Source organism: Thermobia domestica, chromosome 12 (genome assembly GCF_964235325.1).
Source record: "Thermobia domestica chromosome 12, izTheDome1.hap1.1, whole genome shotgun sequence".
In the NCBI taxonomy this organism is placed as follows: domain Eukaryota; kingdom Metazoa; phylum Arthropoda; class Insecta; order Zygentoma; family Lepismatidae; genus Thermobia; species Thermobia domestica.
The window spans coordinates 41,548,197-41,568,268 of NC_137465.1; the positions used below are offsets into that span (position 1 = coordinate 41,548,197).

General features: G+C 36.8%; 1 protein-coding gene across 3 annotated transcripts in view; it reads left to right on the forward strand.

Moving 5' to 3' along the window:
- The window catches only part of LOC145666430 (uncharacterized), a 150,275-nt gene that overhangs the window by 110,619 nt on the left and 19,584 nt on the right, over nucleotides 1-20,072 (forward strand). For all 3 annotated transcript variants that reach the window (XM_081733647.1, XM_081733650.1, XM_081733649.1), the window contains exons 14-18: nucleotides 208-383; nucleotides 4,867-5,005; nucleotides 8,464-8,537; nucleotides 13,678-13,788; nucleotides 17,725-17,871. In XM_081733647.1, the coding sequence (XP_081589773.1) occupies nucleotides 208-383; nucleotides 4,867-5,005; nucleotides 8,464-8,537; nucleotides 13,678-13,788; nucleotides 17,725-17,871 (647 nt within the window). The remainder of the gene's footprint in view (nucleotides 1-207; nucleotides 384-4,866; nucleotides 5,006-8,463; nucleotides 8,538-13,677; nucleotides 13,789-17,724; nucleotides 17,872-20,072) is intronic.

Sequence of the window (20,072 nt, forward strand, 5' to 3'; positions counted from 1 at the left end):
AAGACACCGATTCTAAGTCGAGGAGCTAAGGAAACTAAAGAACTGTAGAAAAAAAAAAAAAGCTTATAATCAGATAAATACGGAAGCCAGTGAAGTGAGAAAATTCATTATTATTGATCGATAAATTTTTGTTGTAAACCTGTTTAATACATATTTGGTTTATGATAAGTTTCTTTGCGTACTCAGTCAACACTTTCTAAATTTCAGAAGTGGCGAAGAAGTCAAGTACGTAGTTTCACTGGATACCGGACTGGAAGTGGTGGTAGATCGCACGCAACTCTTTCTAACCGACGATCAAATTCAGTGTTTGAAGGAGCTAACCGTTAGTCCCCCTCCAGCATCGCCATCTACAAGTGGTATACGCTATTCCGATGTGAGTTTAGGTGAGTGTCAACTTATGATAGTATCAGTTACTTACAACTAATATTAGCTGATAAATGCTATCGGACACATTAAGAACTTTCGTATTAAATTAACGAAACATTATTTAATTACCAATATATCCTTCCGTGGGAAGACTAAATATTCTCCATACGTATCGGAACAACAAGTTGGTTCAGTCTTCAGTGGTAAGGTTAACAAGGATAAAAACGGATAAGACAAATGTGTTATGTTAACAGGAATACATACCACCCAATGGGCGCAACGTAAAAATTGGTACTATGAAGGCAAGCAGAGTGCAATCGAAGAAAGTAAGTTGAATTCGAAAGAAGCGTAGTGTGTATGCTACGTTCACTGTTGCCAGATCCAAGATTTAAAGCCGGTTTATATTTATGAATAAAGAATGATTCTTTAATCTTTTTTATTTATTTTTATTTTTTATTTATTATTAGCCCTATTACATTAACCTGTTTTATATTATGCACCGGTTTTACATTAATCTGTTGCTTTAGTTAAAGGGACAATCCCGGCATACCCTCTTCGTATGATTTTTTTATTTATTTATTTAATGTTTTTTTTTTTTAAATTCAGGTGCTAATATTGCGCCTGGTTTGATATATATATGAATAATCAGACACACTGAGTACTGATAAATACCTGACATATTTAATGGATCAATAAAGTAACTTTTAAAGCCAGTGAGATGCTTTTTTTTAACCTTTTTGGAGAGATAGGAAGCAGATATGTTATGCCTTGCGTTGAATTTCTGTCGATAATTGCGGAAAATTATGGAATTCCTATAAGTTTTTTGTTTCTTTGGAAATATTTTTTTTAAGAACTTGTACCGATGTACATGTTTAATTAAACCATTTTTATACGGTATGCAACGTATACCTGTTCTTTTGTCCTATATGATATAAAAACTGTATTTCATTATTAAGATCATTTGGACAATCACAGATTAATAATGGCCCACGAAAGAAATTCTTCCAAATATTAGCCTTGTACAGTGGTGGATAGGCCAATTATTGATGTATGTAAGTAGTGCTGCAGTAGGTTTTCGATGCATTTTTGTTATAAATTTATTATGCGCTTGAGTAATCACTAAATCTAAAAAAAAAGAAGACAATTATCAAATTCACGTTCAAGAGTGATCTTTAACCTACAATGCCGATTGTTGAACTGTTCAAATATTTTTAAAATAGTATTTTCATCACATACAAGGATTAAAACGTCATCAGCATAACGATAGTATCTAATATACTTAAATGTATCCTGAAACCTAAGGAAATCAGCTACATCCATTTCCAGTTATAGGCCAGTTGTCCTAACCAGTTTTTGTGCAAGTTATTAGAGAAAAGATCAATGCTGTTGAGTGTGGTATTTAGAAACTGGTTGGGAAACTGGTGTAGGAGAATACAACCCAGAATCATTTTAGTCATCACTATTTTCTTTGATCTTCTGAAGGGTTATGAGACTACTTGGCGTTATGCAATTTTACACCAGCTACTTTGCGGAGTATGAGGCCGTATGGGCTTATTTCTATACCAATTTCTTGAGATCGATACTTTCGAGTTCGATTAGGATTAGGACCGCTTGTTGAAAGAAAATGGCGTTTCACAAGGTAATGTAAAGTGACATTCTTGCTATGGCGGTAGATGGTGTTATGTCACAGATACTTGTTCTTGTTCATGGAATGTTGTATGCAGAGGTCCTGGAAATTTATTGCCGCTCTTGTGATCTTCGCGTTACTGCTACACAATTACTCTGAACAAGCTTTGACGTTGGTCAGTAACTGAACACTGTCCATAATCTTGACATACCTTTTGGTGACTGCATTCTGTCCAGTCCTATTTCCAGCTTGTACGTTGAAGCGCACGAATCATCATCTACTCAGTGCCATCATCAGCTGATGCTTTACTTAAAGTCAATACCTTACCATGCTTAATCTCTTGCACTGGAAACTGGAGATCGCTACCAACATTATTAAGGATCCAACGCTACCAGGCCTTCTGGAATTCGTGCTCTGGTACTTTTTGGATGACGTTGCCGACGAAGTTCCCCATTTATGGCAGCTGGGTTTTCTACCTACATCCCCCATGAAAAATACTTCGTCCAGTTATTTTTTTTTCCATTGCCCAAGAGGTTCCCTCGTGGCTAAGCGTTTAGTGTACGTGCCTTTGGCGTGCAAGACTTATGTTTGATTCCCGACGGTAGCTCATGTGGTTCGGATCCCACTTAAAATTATAGGTCCTCGTCTCATATAGTCTCGCTGCTGAAAGGGGCTCTAAACTTAAAATCAGATAAGATCAAATCAAATCAAACAATCTTTTTTTTTTTTTTAAAAAAAAAAAAAAAAAAAAAACAGCTCTCACCAATTTTATCAAGAGTTTCGCTGTGAGTAGCTTCTTGATATGTGCAAAGTAAACATCCTTTCGTCCAGCATTTATCCTATCATTTTATAGATTAATTTCACAGGAACGTGAGATACAATTCTACTGGGTTCCGAGCCATGTTGGCATAGCTGGTAATGAAGAGGCAGACTATACACAAAAGTTGCTGCCCATGAAGGAAGAGAGCTTCCTATCCACACCCAGCACAAATCTGCGTACGCAGTTCACTTGTGAATAGCATCAGCGCTGGTAGCACAAATGGGACCATGATGTCAGCTATGAAGTACGTGCACTCAAACCTGCATTTGATATCAGGATCTTGACAGAGGGAACGAATTCTCACTCGACTTCGCATTAGACACTCACACTTAACACATGAATTTCTGTTTCGTGGCGAAGACTCGCCGTTGTGTGCGCCCTATGGAGCTAAACAAAATATTCAATATCTGCTTGTGGATTTTCCTCATCATGCTCAACTTCCAGCTAATTTTACACTACTGTTTGGAGATGACCCCAAACGATCTTTCACGTTTTTATGCTTCATCATCGCCCTGTCGTACTCGCATTGTGATTGTCCTAGTGTTTATACTTAAGTCATTTCTTGTTTTATACTATATGTTTGTTCCTTGTCTACAGTCCCTAAATGCATTTTTCGTTTCCAGTTCAACTGACAATCTCGACAAAGTATTTGAATTCGTTATCATTTATACTAACTTTGGCCTCTCTTTACTCTTGCTACGTAGCCCAGGCAAAAGAAGATTCATATCTCATTGCCCTAGTACTTTTATCACTGTATTTGCATGTTTTGTATCTTATATTTTCTTTCATAGCACACTTGTTACCGACATTGATGGGCGTAAGAGGGTCCTTTACAGTATAACGCGCCCACTGGCACTCTCTTATTCCTATCTTTAGAGATGCTACACCTTAATAAAGGCACCACGATACTCCCAGTGAGGTATTTTCAGTATAATTGAATTTATAGCTTGAGCAAGAACTTGCACTCTCTTAAGAGGCTTTCCAGTGATGACAAACTTCACCCAAGGAAGCAGCCAGAAGTTACATGGTACTAGATTCGGACTGTAGGGTGGATATTTAAAACCTTTTTTTTTTCATTCATTTTTTGCGCAACATGAATTTGTTTTATCGTTCATTGTCTGCACAATTAAACATGTTTCGTTAGTCAATCCTTCCTTCCTTATCTGCTCATTAGGAATTGAGGAACACATTTCGCGCAATTCTTCCTCGTATTCAAATGATGGTGAAAAACCGTATCAATGCTACTAACATCAATGCGAACTTCCATGCGAACCTAACATTTCCATGATAATGTGGCCAGTCTGTCTTATTAACTGCCTCACCCTGTGAATTGTCCTCTCGTTAGAGCTTCACGAAGTCTGCTAGAGCGAGAATCATCTTTCAGACTCTCCCTTCTCTGTTCATGATCGATCCATCGAACAATGTTAAATAAACATACTTAATTCCCATGAACTGCTTTCAAGTTCTCATGGATTTTCTTACTTCTTTATCTAGCGTGTAATGTGTATAAATGTAGAAAATCGAACGTTCTCCTTAGAGAAGTCCGTGTTTAACCACTATTGCATTATAATTAATAACTAACCTGTGACATGTTCCTGTGATCAACATAAATTCTGGAATAAACTATAGATTTCAACTAGAATGCACGACTATCCTTCCTTAGTAATAAGTAGTTTTATATCATCTTATTCAGAATGTTGGTTACATGCTAAGATGTTACAATTTCAGTGAAAATAATGAAATAAAAAGATACCAGCAATTTCTGTAAATACACTCAACTCAAACCGGCCTCATTCAAACTGAGCAAATTTGAACTTGCATTGCTGAGTGATTTTATAGGTCAAAGTTCACTGAATTCAACTGTGGTAGTCAGATACTCATTGTTGTTGAACAGTGTAGCCAGAACTTCTAACGTTATTTGAATGGTACTTCATGGAATTGTAAGTACAGCCAAAAAGAGGTTTTGAAAATAGTTCTAGTTTTGAAAATAAAGCGAGTGTCACTATTACTAATTCCTATAACTCGTATATCACAAGTTTATTTTTAATTACAGATAATATTGTTGACGGTAAAAGAAGTCGAAGAACTCCAGTATCAAGTCCTATTGTAGTAGAGAAATCTACACCTGTTCGTAGTATCAGGCAAGTCCGGAAAGGTGAGAGGGGCAAATGGGATAGCGCGATGGATACAAGGTAAGTTATAGTTTAAGTGAGAATTTCAGTTAGAATTACCTTATTTTCTACTTTCACAGATTAAAGATGCTTAAAGGAAATTTGGGAACCAGTTGACTTATTGTGATATATAAAATATTACGTATAAGTTTACCTATTTTCGTGTCTCAAGTACTAATTCATGTTTTATGGTCAATAGTACACTGTTCGCCATTTAAGAAACAACAACAGGGAGACATCGTAAAACGTTCAAATTTGCAGAATGTGTAGAGCATGAAAGAATAAACAATTGATTATCACAACAACATAGTGAAGCAGCAGAGGCGCCGAATATGCCATATTCTTCCAACAGCTTTCAGCCTTTGATCGTTGACGAATAGTAGCGTATCGCGAGTGTGGTTTATGCTTGCGCGATATTAATGCTCGTATTGGACGGAATGTGGCCATAGTGCAGCGCAATAAACCAAATGACTCCACGAAAGTACTATGCAGCGACACGCCGGATCCCAACGACCGCGCCATACGACGGGACGCGAGGACAGACAGCTTGCGCCTATGGCTCTGGCGATCGAGCAGTCAATCCCGTACACTGGCTGAAGTACTGGAGGCTGTTTCACAACGCCAGTGTCCCCACGAATAGTTCTACATAGTCTGGCAGAGCAAGGCATATTTGTTCGACGCTCATTGGTGATTTCCGTTGAATACACAACATAGATATGAGTGACTAAAATGGTGTCGCGCATGGAAAGATGAATGGCAAGATCCTCTTTTCCGACAAAATCCTCTTCTGTTTGCATCATCATGATTGCTGCATTCGTATTTGGCGCTGCCGTGGCATTAGGTTGAGTGTTAAGGTGTGGTGTGCAATTGAATTCGTGTGTCTATTCATTGACGAACATTCTACTGGCTAATGGCACATTGACGAAGTATTGTTTCAGGTTGTGGTCCCTTTAATGCAGGCCCTGGCGGGAACTACATTCCAGCAGGATAACGCGCGCTCTTAAATTACACGTACTGTCCTCTAACTGGCTGCGCACAATGATCCTGTTTCCTTGGCCAACGCCAATCACTACCTGACGCGTCTGGTCGATGGTTGCACAGTTGTGATATCTTGTCGAAGACACATGGCTTGTCATACCCCAGGAGGACATGCAAGATCTCATCCTTTCGATACCTTACCACGTTGCAATCGTTCTGACCGCCCATGGTGGGCCCTCAGGCTACTGACTGACCATCGAAAGTTCTGCTCCGCAGTTGCTACTTAGTCACTCGTCGCACAGACCGATAAGTTTTTGCTGCACTCCCAACTTTGTCTTCTTTTTGGTGTTGCGTTTTTAATGACGAGCAGTGTAGTATCTAGCGAATATAAAATGTTGAATTGCTGTCACTTTTTATTAGTTATAACGTATTACGGAGCTGTTTCTCCGGTTACAGTAGACTTTGTATTGCAAAGTTGAAAGTTGTATTGTGCTGATTTATCCTTCGAATGGCATGTACTTGTATCAAGTGAGATAAAATAGTTTTCCTCAAAGAAAGGGGGGAATAAGTCGTTACCATTGTTATACTTGTTAATGTTAGCAAAATCCATACTCGTAGCTCAAAATTGTCTTTATTAGGCCACAATGATTCTTCACAACCATACAAACGTTACTAGAGATGATACGGACCATCATTCCGAGTTTTGCAATCATTTCCTCATAGGACATGAAGCTGGTTCTGATATTAAGCTGAATGCCCATATAAAAGGCACAGTCATGTCTTATGAAACAACCTGAATTGTGTTTCGAGAATCATATTGTTTTCGATTTAACTTTGTGAAGAAATGCACAAATTCTTAATTTTCGAAGCAAGTAACTCTTATCTTACTTTATATTTTTATGTAAAATTACTTAATTCGTTCGTGTTTATTATCTCTCTTACCTCTGAAATCAGTAGAAGGATTATGTGGATCTCCTGTGTATGACAATGAAGGGTGATTCTAATACATATTATGAGTCGTAGTGCAAAGTGTACGGGAACATCGTATACACAAGTATGTGTAAAATGTTCTGCGATTGGTTTGCAAAAGTAAGTTTTAATACGTAAGATTATATAATTTATTCACGAAAACTTTGCGCAGAACTATTTAAAATTTCCTTTTGATATGTATCAGTCTCAGAAGAAACACATTCCAGAGTTGCGGAATAATGACAAGAGTGCTTACTTTTGGAGCAGAGGTTTTAGGCTATATGAGCATTGTGATAGGTGACGTGAGATAAAGGAAGAATGTGGTATAAGTTTCCTCAAGGTTCTTTTTTATTTCACGTTTTCGCATTCCATGAATTATTTTATTGCTATTCACTTGTTTCTAAGCAGAACAACACGCGACGGTGCGACAATGTCGCAGAAAGAAAATGCAGGCTGCAGAAAGATTGGCTAATCTTTAGACGAAAATTACTGCCTCAGAAAGATTGTCTACTCTGTAAATAAAAATTGCGTTTGCATAAAGAGTTTCTCCGTAAATAAAATACGATTCGGAACAATTCAACGTTCGATATTATAATATACCGCTAAACTTAAAAGGCGTTCAAGGAAGGACTAAGCGATACGTACAGTTGCCAGTGCTACAGTACATGCAGCTGAGTCGAGACCCTAACAGACAGCTGTTCAGTGGCGGAATACTTGCTGAGCCATTGCGCATTCCTTGGTAGCTCTGCCGCCGTGGTTATAACGTGATTGTGATATTTAGAAAATGGCTTCCTCACGACGATTTTCGAAAGCGGCGGATCTTACAACTAATTGCCCTGCAGTAAGTGATTTTTCGTTTGTAGATATTGGCACAACTGATATGTTGGCTTACATCCAGATAACTGGACCACCTGCTGGTTACAAGGGAAACAGGAAATTGTTTAAAATGGCTTTATGTTAGAAATATAATAGTCAATGCCACAATCATTTCAAGCATATTTCTGGAGACAAATTAGTATCTAAAAAGGTGACATTCATTCAAAGGTGTAAGAAGGATACAAGGAGACGTAAATGATTCATCGCCATCTTGTAAGATGTAAAAGAGAGACAGAAAAAAAAGTACCTGTAATTCTTTTTGAGTAAATATATGTGGGAATTTGTTGATTGGTTACTTATTCAGTTATTGTACAGCCCTATAAGCTCCCTGTATATATCTCCATAAATAAAAAGCCTGAAAAAAAGTGTAGAAAAACAGAATTGAAAAATCTCTTTTGCTTTTATGCGCTTTAAAATTTTATGTTATATTTTTACTACGCGATTACTAAAATGCTTGCAGAAAGTTTTTGGATTTTTTGTAAGTGGTCGCAGAAAGTTGAAAAATGTTTTGCTTTTTGGGGTTCACTTGTATCAGTAAAGTTCTTCGTTTGTGTACAAAACATAAATGTAGAACGTTAATGTCAATATCAAAGTATCTGTTAAGTTTATAGAGTTAAAGCCAACTAGTTAAATGGAACCATTCATTTTCTTTGTAGTTCATTGACTGAGAGTGAGTTGACATCAGCATTTGAAGATGATGCACTGCCGACAAGAAAAGGCAGTAGAAGAGGTGAGATTTAACAAACTTTTTTCTAACATTAATATAATATGGAGTAAAATCTTTATTCCATATGGAACTAATGTAATTTGAAAAATAATCTTTATTTCTTCTGGCTGGGAATTGATAGCGGTGGTGTCTGCATGTGTATCGCGGGGTTTAAATTTTCAACGTTACAAAAATTTATTGATAGTCTAAAGCGTACTAAGAAAATATTACTCCATATAGAGTATTATTTTATATTTTAGCTTTTAAAACTGAACTTGCCATATTCTCCCTCTCTTATACTATAGTTATTCTGTGCCCACTGGTGCTTAGTGCATATTTAAAATAAGAAATGGATATTATATACATGATGTTAATGTGCACAGTTGATAATGCTTAAAAGGTGAACCTACTTACAGAAATGCGAAAAGAATTTCAGTAAACATTTCCTAGGAATCGCTTAGTTTCAGAGTTACAGGCTGCTGAAAGCGCGGAAAAATTAACATTGCAGGTGAATATCTCGAAAACTGCTGGCCATTAACCTGAGACTGCGTGTTATCGTCTTGCTGTATCCATGTGGTTTGCTGTATCCAAAAATGGATGATTCAGAATCTTCCGGTGACGATGCAAGCAGTTTCTCCCACAGGAAGTGAAGAGTTAAAGTAGGTGGGACCTTTTGATGACGTATGAAACGATGTCCCAACAAGTGACAGAAATTAGTTGACAGATCATCGGTATCTTGATCAGAAAAGATGATGAATATGTGTTGTGTTGTGCGTGGTTGCGTAACTACAGAAGGGAATGACTGTAGTTGTTTAAAAGAAATTAAATAAGATCTTCAATTCAATGTCTCACAAGCACACCATGTGGATTAAAGGAGAAAGATGTTTATGATATTTAATGATTTTGGAAGAATTTGCGCAATGAAATATGCTAGATGGGACTATTTCCGAAAAAAAGAAAAAGGATAAAGTGCACTGGGATTGAAAGTAGAACCCTTTGATTCCCGGCGGGAACTCCTGTTGTTCGGATCCTACGTTAAGCTGTAAGCCCACGTCTCATATATAGCTTAACTGCTAAACTCAAAATTAAGTGTTTATGTAGAGATACGTTATCGTATTTATGGATAATTTTGGAGTCATTATAAAGCAAACAAATGGTGAACAAATATATATATATATATATATATATATAAAATATGAAAAGGAAAGCAAAGCCAGTACATAAAACAGGCTGAAGAGAAATTGTCAAATTGGTAAGGAAAAGTCTGCTGTAGGATGAAGAGGCCGATTTGACTAAAATTTCATCTGGTCATAGATTTTTTTAAAATATGAAGTTGAGAATTTTTTGGATCAGAATCTCTAGGAACCGTGCCAGTGTAAAAAAAAAAAAAAAAAAAAACTTTATTTGAATATTCTCAGGTACCAAGTATTGCCGTTTTCCCATATTCGTGGTGAATATGCAAGGACCACGCACCTGATTGGTAGAGAGCTTACCTATAGTATAAGGAGGTCCTGGCTCATGGGTTTCGAGGAGTTATTCCCTTTTATACTACATTCTCATTTACCAATACTTTCGTAATAATTCACTTCTGTTAATTATCTGTCTCCTTCAGCCTAAAGGACATGACATGATCGTGGGACATTACATGAAAACTTAACTTCATTTTATTATGATTAGTTTGCAGTGGATACTCCTATCTTCTAATATGACAAGTACTTTGTTCAGAGAACTCAAACCATTTATACGTGGCCTCGCGTAGCGTAATCGCTAACGCTCTCGCCTTCGATGCGAGCGTTCCCGGGTTCGATTCCCGGTGGGAACCCTCTGTCAAAAAGTATAAAACGCTTTTTGAGGACAGCCATCGTGAATGAGGTTTTCTTGGGTTTTCCTCATTCACACCAGGCAAATTCCGGCGTGGTACCTCACTTATAGATCCCAGGCCCCGCGTAGCGTAGTCGCTAACGCTCTTGCCTTCAGTGCGAGCGGTCCCGGATTCTATTTCCGATGGGGGCACTCGGTCGAAAAAGTGTAAAACGCTTTGTCAGGCCAACCATCCTGAGTGAGGTTTTCCTGGGTTTTCCTCATTCATACCAAGCAAATGCCGGGATGGTACCTAACTTACAGGTCCTAGATCGCTTTCTTCCTTCCCTTTCCCCGGATAGTGTTCTCGCTGAGGAACGTCATCCCTCATTCGTGACGGGCTAAATGGCCATAGATGTCGAAAGCCCAGAAATCTAAATCCTAAACGTTCCTTCCCTTTCTTCTGATAGTTTGCTCGCCGAGGGACGTCATCTCATACGTGACGAGCCCTAGAAACCGAAAGCCCAGAAGTCTAAATCATAACTTCTAAATCAAACCATTTATACATGGTTTGAAGAACGTTCATATACCCTATTCCACCTGATATGACCTGCAGAATCTTCAGATTTAAATCCAGTTAAAATTCGTAGGTATATTTGGGCCAGTGGGTGAAGCGCAGAAACAGGTATCCTCGTAACTATTCTGTCAGGCCTTGTTTCTATTTTGTACTAATACACAATAACACACTGAGCAAGGCTATGTGATAAGTATCACGTAACAGTTTCAACACATTAACTGTGTCTTCATCAGACTTCCACTCCTTCTGGCTGCTTGGGAGTTGGTCATCACTTATATAGTCTCCGGAGATCAACTTTTAATTAGGCTCCGCCCCTTCATTAAAAAGTAACACTTGTGTGGCTTTCACTTTCACTTTTTAGCTGCACACGTGTCCAATTAAAAGTTTACTTTTTCGTTGGATACATTCTGTCCTCTAATTATCCTTATTTTCCTTATTAATTTTTTCCTCTTTCTTTCTTCCTTTTCATTTCTTCTTCTTTAAGCAGAATCTTCTCCCACTCTTTATTTAACGAGAATCCTGCATTCCAATTCATCACCTTGTCTCCTGCCCTCATAATCTCCCTAGCTTCCTTCCATTTTCTCACCAAAATTCTGTTCTCTACTGTTAACAAAATTTACATAGGAGAAACAAAAAAGAAAATGCAAGAAAGGATTAAACAGCACCAGGATGATGTAAGATTGAAAAGGGACAACAATGCGATATACAAGCACCACAAAGAGACAAACCACAGGATAGGGTGGGAAGGAGCAGAGGTCATAGAAGTAGAGAACAGAACTTTTGAACTGCACCTCCTCAACCCGTAGATGAGATTGGTCAGGAAAATGGCGATACTTATAATTTATATGTAAACATTTATCAAATTTGGCCCGGCATCAACGGAGTCGCCACCCTCGCGCGTAACGGCTTGGGAACTTCAGAAGGTATCCAGATTCAATATGTATATACATATATATGATTTTTGATCAAAGACAGACTTAGAAAACAAATAAAACATATACACATGCAGTTTTATCGTCTATTGCAAAAATATATTACATGAAATAATAACAATAACAGTTAGTCAACATGCTGAATTAGAATGACTATGTAATCCATGCATTTGGCTTATCGATTGAATAACTTGCTTGATCGTATCTTGCTCCAATGTTCCCATGACATCTCGATAGCTATACATTTCTGCTCATAAATACTGCTTATTATTATTATTATTATTATTTGCACAGAACAATTACTCATCTCCGCCATTTTATAAATAATATTCTTCCTCTCGTAGTAAAACATTCATCATCGTAATCATAAATATTTATCGTATTTTTATCTTCTTACTAGTATATATCTATCTACATATATTATAATCATACTTCATTTATATTTTCTTATATATTTTTAATCATTTTACATAATCAAATAGCATAGATAACTTTTGGCGGATTTATGTACTCCATTAAAATTAATAATAATAATAGTTCTGTATTAAAATAAATATACTATCATGATGTTATTTCAAGTGATAAACTCAGTTGTTATCATATATGGAACATGGTAAATATTACGTTAGTGTGCACAATTAGATTATATTTTTCATCAATAGAATCCAAATAATGAACTAGATACATGAAATTTAGGAAACTTATTTAACTTTGAATAATTTTGAATTTAATTAATCCATTTATTGGCAGTGGTAGCACATTTATGGAGAATAGGGAGAGGGAAGTCTCTCCCGACCTGAATTTTAGATTACAACTGCATTTTTTATTTGGATTACTCTTCTTGGAAACATTTAACTTTTCTTTATTTACTACGATTACCTGGAATATTTATCCTTTCTTTCCAGCACTTCTCAGCAGATTTTCAATATGTTTATCAATTTAATCACTTTCCATGTACAAATTCTTAATTCATTCCATAATGTTCTAGATTAGTACATTTAGTTTGTTTATTATTTTCGATTAGAAAAATTTAAATCAAGAATTATATCTTCTGATACGGACCGATGTCCACACTGCTACTTACAATTTAGAAAATCTGTAATGCGGTGCTGATGCACAATAGCGGTGCATTACACTTTGGTGAGAAAATGGAAGGAAGCTAGGGAGATTATGAGGGCAGAAGACAAGGTGATGAATTGGAATGCAGGATTCTCGATAAATAAAGAGTGGGAGAAGATTCTGTTTAAAGAAGAAGAAATGAAAAGGAAGAAAGAAAGAAGAAAAAAATAATAAGGATAATTAGACTACAGAATGTATCCAACGAAAAAAGTAAACTTTTAATTGGACACGTGTGCAGCTAAAAAGTGAAAGTGAAAGCCACACAAGTGTTCCTTTTTAAGGAAGGGGCGGAGCCTAATTAAAAGTTGATCTCCGGAGAGTATATAAGTGATGATCAATTCCCAAGCAGCCAGAAGGAGTGGAAGTCTGATGAAGACAAAGTTATTGTGTTGAAACTGTTACGTGATATTTTTTTTTGTATATGGAACTACTGTACCTACTCATGGGCTAGTGAATTCACATTGATGTGGTGTATCTGTATTACCTCATATAGACTTCCAAACAAAAACAGGCCAGCCATTATGTGGTTATATAAAGGCATTTTACCCAGTACTATATAAGTTCTACTGCGGGTAACTAATTTTTTGTGCTGTATGATGTCATTAAACACTACAGAGAATAAAATAAGACCGAGTTTGTATCTGCAGTGCTCTAATAAATGGTTGAAGTTTTCTCAGTTATTTTACGTTCATCGATGTTTGTTGTTTATTACAAAGTGCATTCATATTTTTTTCAGGTTCTGGAGGACAGACTACTCCTAATAGTTCTAGTAGTTCTAAAAGTAAAGGTTCGGGTAGGATTAAAGGGATAGGACGACTTAGAAGCCAATCTGAAGAGGCTAAAGAAGGTAAAATAACATCAGCAAAATGTGTATAGTTGATTAAGAGTTACTACGTATTTTGATCTTACATCTTCAATAACAAATCGATGATTTTTTAAAGTTTCATGTTAAATGTACAGAGTGTTCTGGAAATATACCGACAAACATCCTTTACATGTTCAGGATTTCAATACAAGAAAAAAATATCTGCGACTTTGATTGGAAACACCTAATTACGGAAATGTGGCCAATTTAAGGCAATAAGTGGAATTGGTTTAGCATGGCTACACTGAATATAAGAACCGACAAACTTCCCGTACGTGTTTACAATCTTAGTATGAAAAAACAGTTGATTTACCACTTTGGTAGGAAACTCCTATAATTACAGGACCAATTTAAGGTAATTAGTGGAATTGATCGTGGGTTGGTTACCTTAAATTGGTCCTATCTCAGTAATTAGGCATTTCCGTCATAAGTTGCGTATAAAATTCGCTTGTGTTGAGATCTTGAAAACGTATGCAAAGTTTCTCGGTTATTTTATTCAGTGTAGCCACCTTACGACCAATTCTACTAAACTTTATTGACTCCATCTCCGTAATTAGGAGTTTTCGACGAAAGGCACAGATAGACATTTTTCTTATTGAGGTCCTGAATACGTATGCGAAGTTTGTCGATTTATTCTCGGAACACCAGATATATATTTAAGTGTTGAAATCAGTAAATATCATATTACAGTAAACCCTCGTTAACACGAATTCCAAGGGACTGAAAAATCAGGAATTCGTGTTAAAAAAATTCGTGTTAACCGGGGACCCAAATTTTATTATTTGTATACATTTTCTCCATACATACGCACTACAGTATACAGACTATACATACCACTACAGTATATTATGTATGTCATAGAAAACACTAGAGATGGTATCGAGACGAGACTGAGTAGTCTCGGTTCCAAATTAGAGGCGAGACCAAGACTCTTCTCCGTCTTCATACCATCCACAGAACTGTATCGAGACGAAGCTGAGAGTTTCGGTCTCGTCTCGATTTCGAAAAGCACGGCTTGGTCTCAAATTCGAGTTACGATCGAGATCGAGACTAGTTTCGGTCTCGGTGCCGTCTTCTGAAAAGTGAAAACACTACAGTAAACTTATTATCCTATCTTCGAAGATTTAAAAAAAAAAAATGCACGCAGAAAACCCAGAATATAAAATTGCTAACTCCGCTAGCAGGTTTGGTACCGCTAGTAACGGAGAGGTATTTATGACTGCTGTCACCAGTTTGGAGTTACAGGGAAGAGAAGATGTTTTGTCTCGAGCTGTCCCCAGCAGCTCGTCTGCCAATCTCCTGCATGTTCAGCGCTTGAGGAGGACAGAATCAACACCTCATACGAGAGGAAAGATACCTGTTTCTGGTTTTTCTCTTATTTACAAGGCAATTTTCGTCTGTATAAATACTGTATGACAAAAACTGACCTGGAGTAAAATCTGAAATAAGAAAAATGATCTTAAAAAAAAAAAAAAAAACAAGGGATTGAAAGTTCGAGTTAAATGAAAACATTTACTGACTCAAGGGACTAAAAATTAGTTCGTAATTCGTGCTAACCGAAATTCGTGTTAACCGATAAAACTTCCTATAAGATAACGTACAGCGATGCCGGGACCGAAATTTTGTTCGTCCTAACCGAGTGTTCGGCTTAAGCGAGTTCGTGTTAACGAGGTTATACTGTATATATATATATATATATATATATAATATGATATTTACTGATTTCAACACTTAAAGTAATAGATGTTGCAAAGCAAGTACACACTTACCATTAATGGTACACAGGCAAGTACACCGCTTACCATATGTAAAATTTGTGTGCAAACTTCTGTGTATAGTTAGAAAAAAAGCCCGTCTTCTATATATATATATATATATATAATGTATGTATGTACGTACGAGAGTCATATTTTAAGTTACGGAACTGTGCTATAGCCATCAGAAAAAGCTGCAGCAATGGGAATGCTCTGCATAGGGCATAGAATGAAACCAACACTGGCGTATGTGTGCAGGAGCTTTCTGCAGGTGACAAATCGCAAATACATTGTTCGATCAATCTGTAATGCAAATGAAATTAAATAAATTCAGAGGTACGGGAAGGGAGGAGAAATTTTTAGAACGAAAGACTGGAGGCTGAATCCCAAACTCACACCTTGCTACATCCCTAATTGCGAACCCTAATCAACTAAATTTGCTCTTCAGCATTATCTCATAATGGTACCAGCCTCACACGAATGAAGTTGTGTCGGATCTCAAAAAGTCGCCTGCTTCTGCTTGAGATAATATCCAGCAAAACTAACCCTGTCACGTGAATGTTTTATTTGCGATATAAATGTATACGTTAGTTATACCTTTCGATATTGATTCCGTTCGATATATATATATATATATATATATAGGGTGCCTGACACCAAGATAAAAGTATAGACCAATCTGGGTGCACAAATGCTTCCTTTCGGAGTTATAGGCTGCCGAAAACGTGAAAAAAATGAACTTTAAAGGTCCATAGCTCCAAAACTATGAGACCTATTGCATTCGGGTCAAGACTTGGTATCAGGAATCACCTCCCAAACGTTGTCTGTGTTGTTTTGAAACGCCCTGTATAGATATATAAAAATTCTACATCCAACATTAAACATGGATCAAGGTCATTTTTAATGTATATAATATCTTTACTACATCATTGTAGACTTTTAAGAAAAACTGTAATAATAATAATAAGTATATTTAAAACAGAAAACTTACTACAGCATGGTATCTGGTAATACTACACGCTTTCTGTTGTTTTACTGACCTAACACCTTGTCGGTGTTGTTTTGAAACACTAGATATATATATATATAGTTGCTATTATTATTTTTGATAGAATTAAATGTAGGGAAAACATTGTATGTTGAATTTTGAATGTAAATCTTCTGTACATATGATCTGCAATATAGAAACGTATAGTAGTGTGAAAGATAAGAAATAGTACTGAGAATCTGAGATTAAGGTAATAAAAATATCAAATATAAAGAAGTAAGAAAACAAAATACGTAGGCGCATCAAAAAGTTAGTTGCACACCTTTGTAAAAACTCTTGATACAAGAATATTTTGTTAAAACTTGGTGACAACACTGCACATATTTATCTCCAGCCCGTGACAGCGGCTTTGATGTGGCAGTTTTGGTTCCTGGTGAGTTGTACATATGTATCGGCAGCTACAAGTGGTGTCCAGATTGGAAGTGCGTGCAGTGAATCGTTTTTGTGAACAAAAAGTGTAGCTGCACTGAAATTTATCGGTAGGTACACGAAGTGTATATTGAAAATGCATTATCGCGTCAAGCTATCGCAAAGTAGTGCAGTATATTTAAGAACGTACGTACAGATATTGACGACGCGTACCGCGAGGGAAGATCATTAACTTGAACAAATGTGGCAAGTGTGGGATCATCCCTCTCATAATCCAGATCTTGCACCTTGTGATTTCCATGTTTTCAGTCCCATGAAAGAACTTTCAAAGCCATAAAAATTGGTGATTGGATGCCGAGGTGAAAGCTGTAACCTAACAATAGTTGTCGGAGGTTGGTCAAGAATTCTTCGCAGAAGGCGTAGGAAAACTTGTGCCACGCCTCGATAAATATTTAAATAAAGGAGCTGATTACGTTGAAAAGTAACTTCTGAATGGAACTTATGTATACATGTTAACGGATTGTAAAAGTTCATTACTGTTTTATTGTCTCAAGAAGTGCAACTAACTTCTTGATTAAATCTCGTATATTAATCTGCTCCACAAGATACATGGACGCAATGTAGTGTCAACTTAAATTCCAGTGGATTCATTATTTGAGTAGAAAACAGCATTTTGTGCGTGTATGTTTTAAATATATTGTAATTCGTGTATATTTTCTTATTCCATGTGCTTCTGCTATGCAATAGAAGTAGAGACTGATACTCAATTGGGACCAATTCCACCTGCGAGAAGTAAACTTTTTCAAAATATGTACTTTATTTTAACATGCAAAATTCCGAAAACTGACTCAGAGGCACCTGAACATGAAAGGAAGACTGAGTGTGATGAAGATGGTAAGTTGCATGATAAATTGTATCTTTTCTTTCAAATGAGTTGTTAATTTTTGTGTAGTTATACCTATAGGCAGGATTAAATAGTAATAATGATAATAGGACACAAGTTCCTTTAAAAATTTGAATACTGTATAGAAGGTAATTCAAAAATGGATATACCCTTGGAAATGGCTGCAGAGATTGGGATGAAATCATCATAGCTATTAATGGCAGATCTCTACCTAAGATGGGATATGACCATCGTGAACCAAACTGATTTTTTAAAGCGAAAGGGGCCATGTGGTGGTCGTTTGAGGCTAGGAAGTTATAACAAACGGTGATTTGGTCAGGAAAGGGAAAAGATCGAACCATTCTGCCTGTCATTTGACAGACAAAACATTAACCTTAGGGTCACCTCGTCAGTTGTGTGTAACCTTAGGGTCACCTCGTGTCAGTTGTGTGATCACGTGAGCTGATTCTTGGAGCGTCATATTTTGGATCAGCGTCCAGGAAACCATTCGACTAATTGCAGAAGGTTTTCTTGCTACTATCGTGATCTATAGTAGCATAATTTCTTTCTCATTCGAAGTGAAACCATTACTGTGGACTGTTTTATTGTTGAACTTAGTCAAGTACACTGCAAACTTGTCCGCAAGTAACCAGCTTTGATGGTTGACAGACATAATGTTCTAAGGTTCACTTCAATGCATGCCCTCACAGGACAGGGCATACTGTTCCATGATCTGCTTTATAAAACCTTTCTTCACTCACTGTATTCTGACATCTCTCCCACCGGTTACTATATCTTTTGGTATTGCAATCATTTGTTGGCAGGGAAGAACTTTCCTAATGCCCGGACGGTGTAACGTGGGGTTCACGACTTCTTCCTATTGTAGACTCCAGACCTCTATCGTCATCAGTCGTCATCAGTTGAGATATGGCAAAAGTTTAGTTTTATCCTGAAACTATTGTAGTTGTTAGATTTTAACCTTTTGAATCGCACCAACACATTTTAATAATACATGTTCATAATTTTTGTTTACTGATTAGTTTGCTTCTTTAACACTGCTTTCTTGTGTCAACGTGATATCTATACCTTAAACGCCGAATCAAAATCATTAGCTTCCACCGCGAAATGAACTCAGGACCATGCACTTTGATCAAAAAGAGGCACATTGAATTTTTCGCGTCAACTTGGTTAGGAATATTGTGAATGGGTATAAACTTGAAAAATGTGTGTAAAGGAAGAATACACATCGACACATTTGTTCATAATCTGTAACCCAAGAAATTTATTGAAATACTATCTGAACCTGCTCTGTGTCCTCAGCGCATCGTTCTGTTATGACCATGAATTTCCTTCCCACTATGCGTGTCTTCTTACTCACACAAGTAAAGGATAGGAAACTCACAAAGGAAGTGAATTGCTATATATAGATGTTGGAGTGAATTTGTAGCAAATTTGTAGAAGTAACACGATGTGAAATTTTTTTCAAATAAATCCACATCCGTCCGAGTACGCCTCATTGCGTCTCTTGAGGCCTTTGAAGTTGCCGCATGCAGTAGGCTTTGCCATTCAGATTTAAGCAAAGCGCCTGCAATGTCCGTCAACCCGCCACACGTAACTTCTCTACTGGTTTCCTAACCGGAGTTTCGGCCTGCAACAATGTTAATGTTATGGGAATATTTTCATACAGTGAATGCCTTCTGTCAGCTCCACTCAGTTTTAGCCCAAACCGGAAGGAAAATTTAATAAATGCGTAAAATCATGAACTACAGTATACGCGCATTTTTTTTTTTTTTTTTTTTTTTTTTTTTTTTTTTTTTTTTTTTTGCAAACGGATGTACCTTGCCTGAACAGACAGTGCACAAGTACTTTTCCTTCCCCTTAATATGTATAGAAGAAACCCGTTAGTGCTAGACAGTTTTTAGAGATACAGCAACAAAATTATGTCGTTATCGTCTGCAGGGTACTGGCCATCTAGCGTGATGACAGCAGCTACGAACGCCACATTTTCAGATGATGCACTAGAGTACATACTCAGTTGCAAGTGGAACCTAGTTTGGGCGATTGGAAGGCGTGTAATCCACACTACCAGTTTTAAAAATATCCAGACAAAATTAGCACTACTTATACAAACATCATTTGTAGAATTATACACGAGCTTTGAGATTCATATAACACCCTATATTTCACAATAATTGTAATTTACTAATTATTT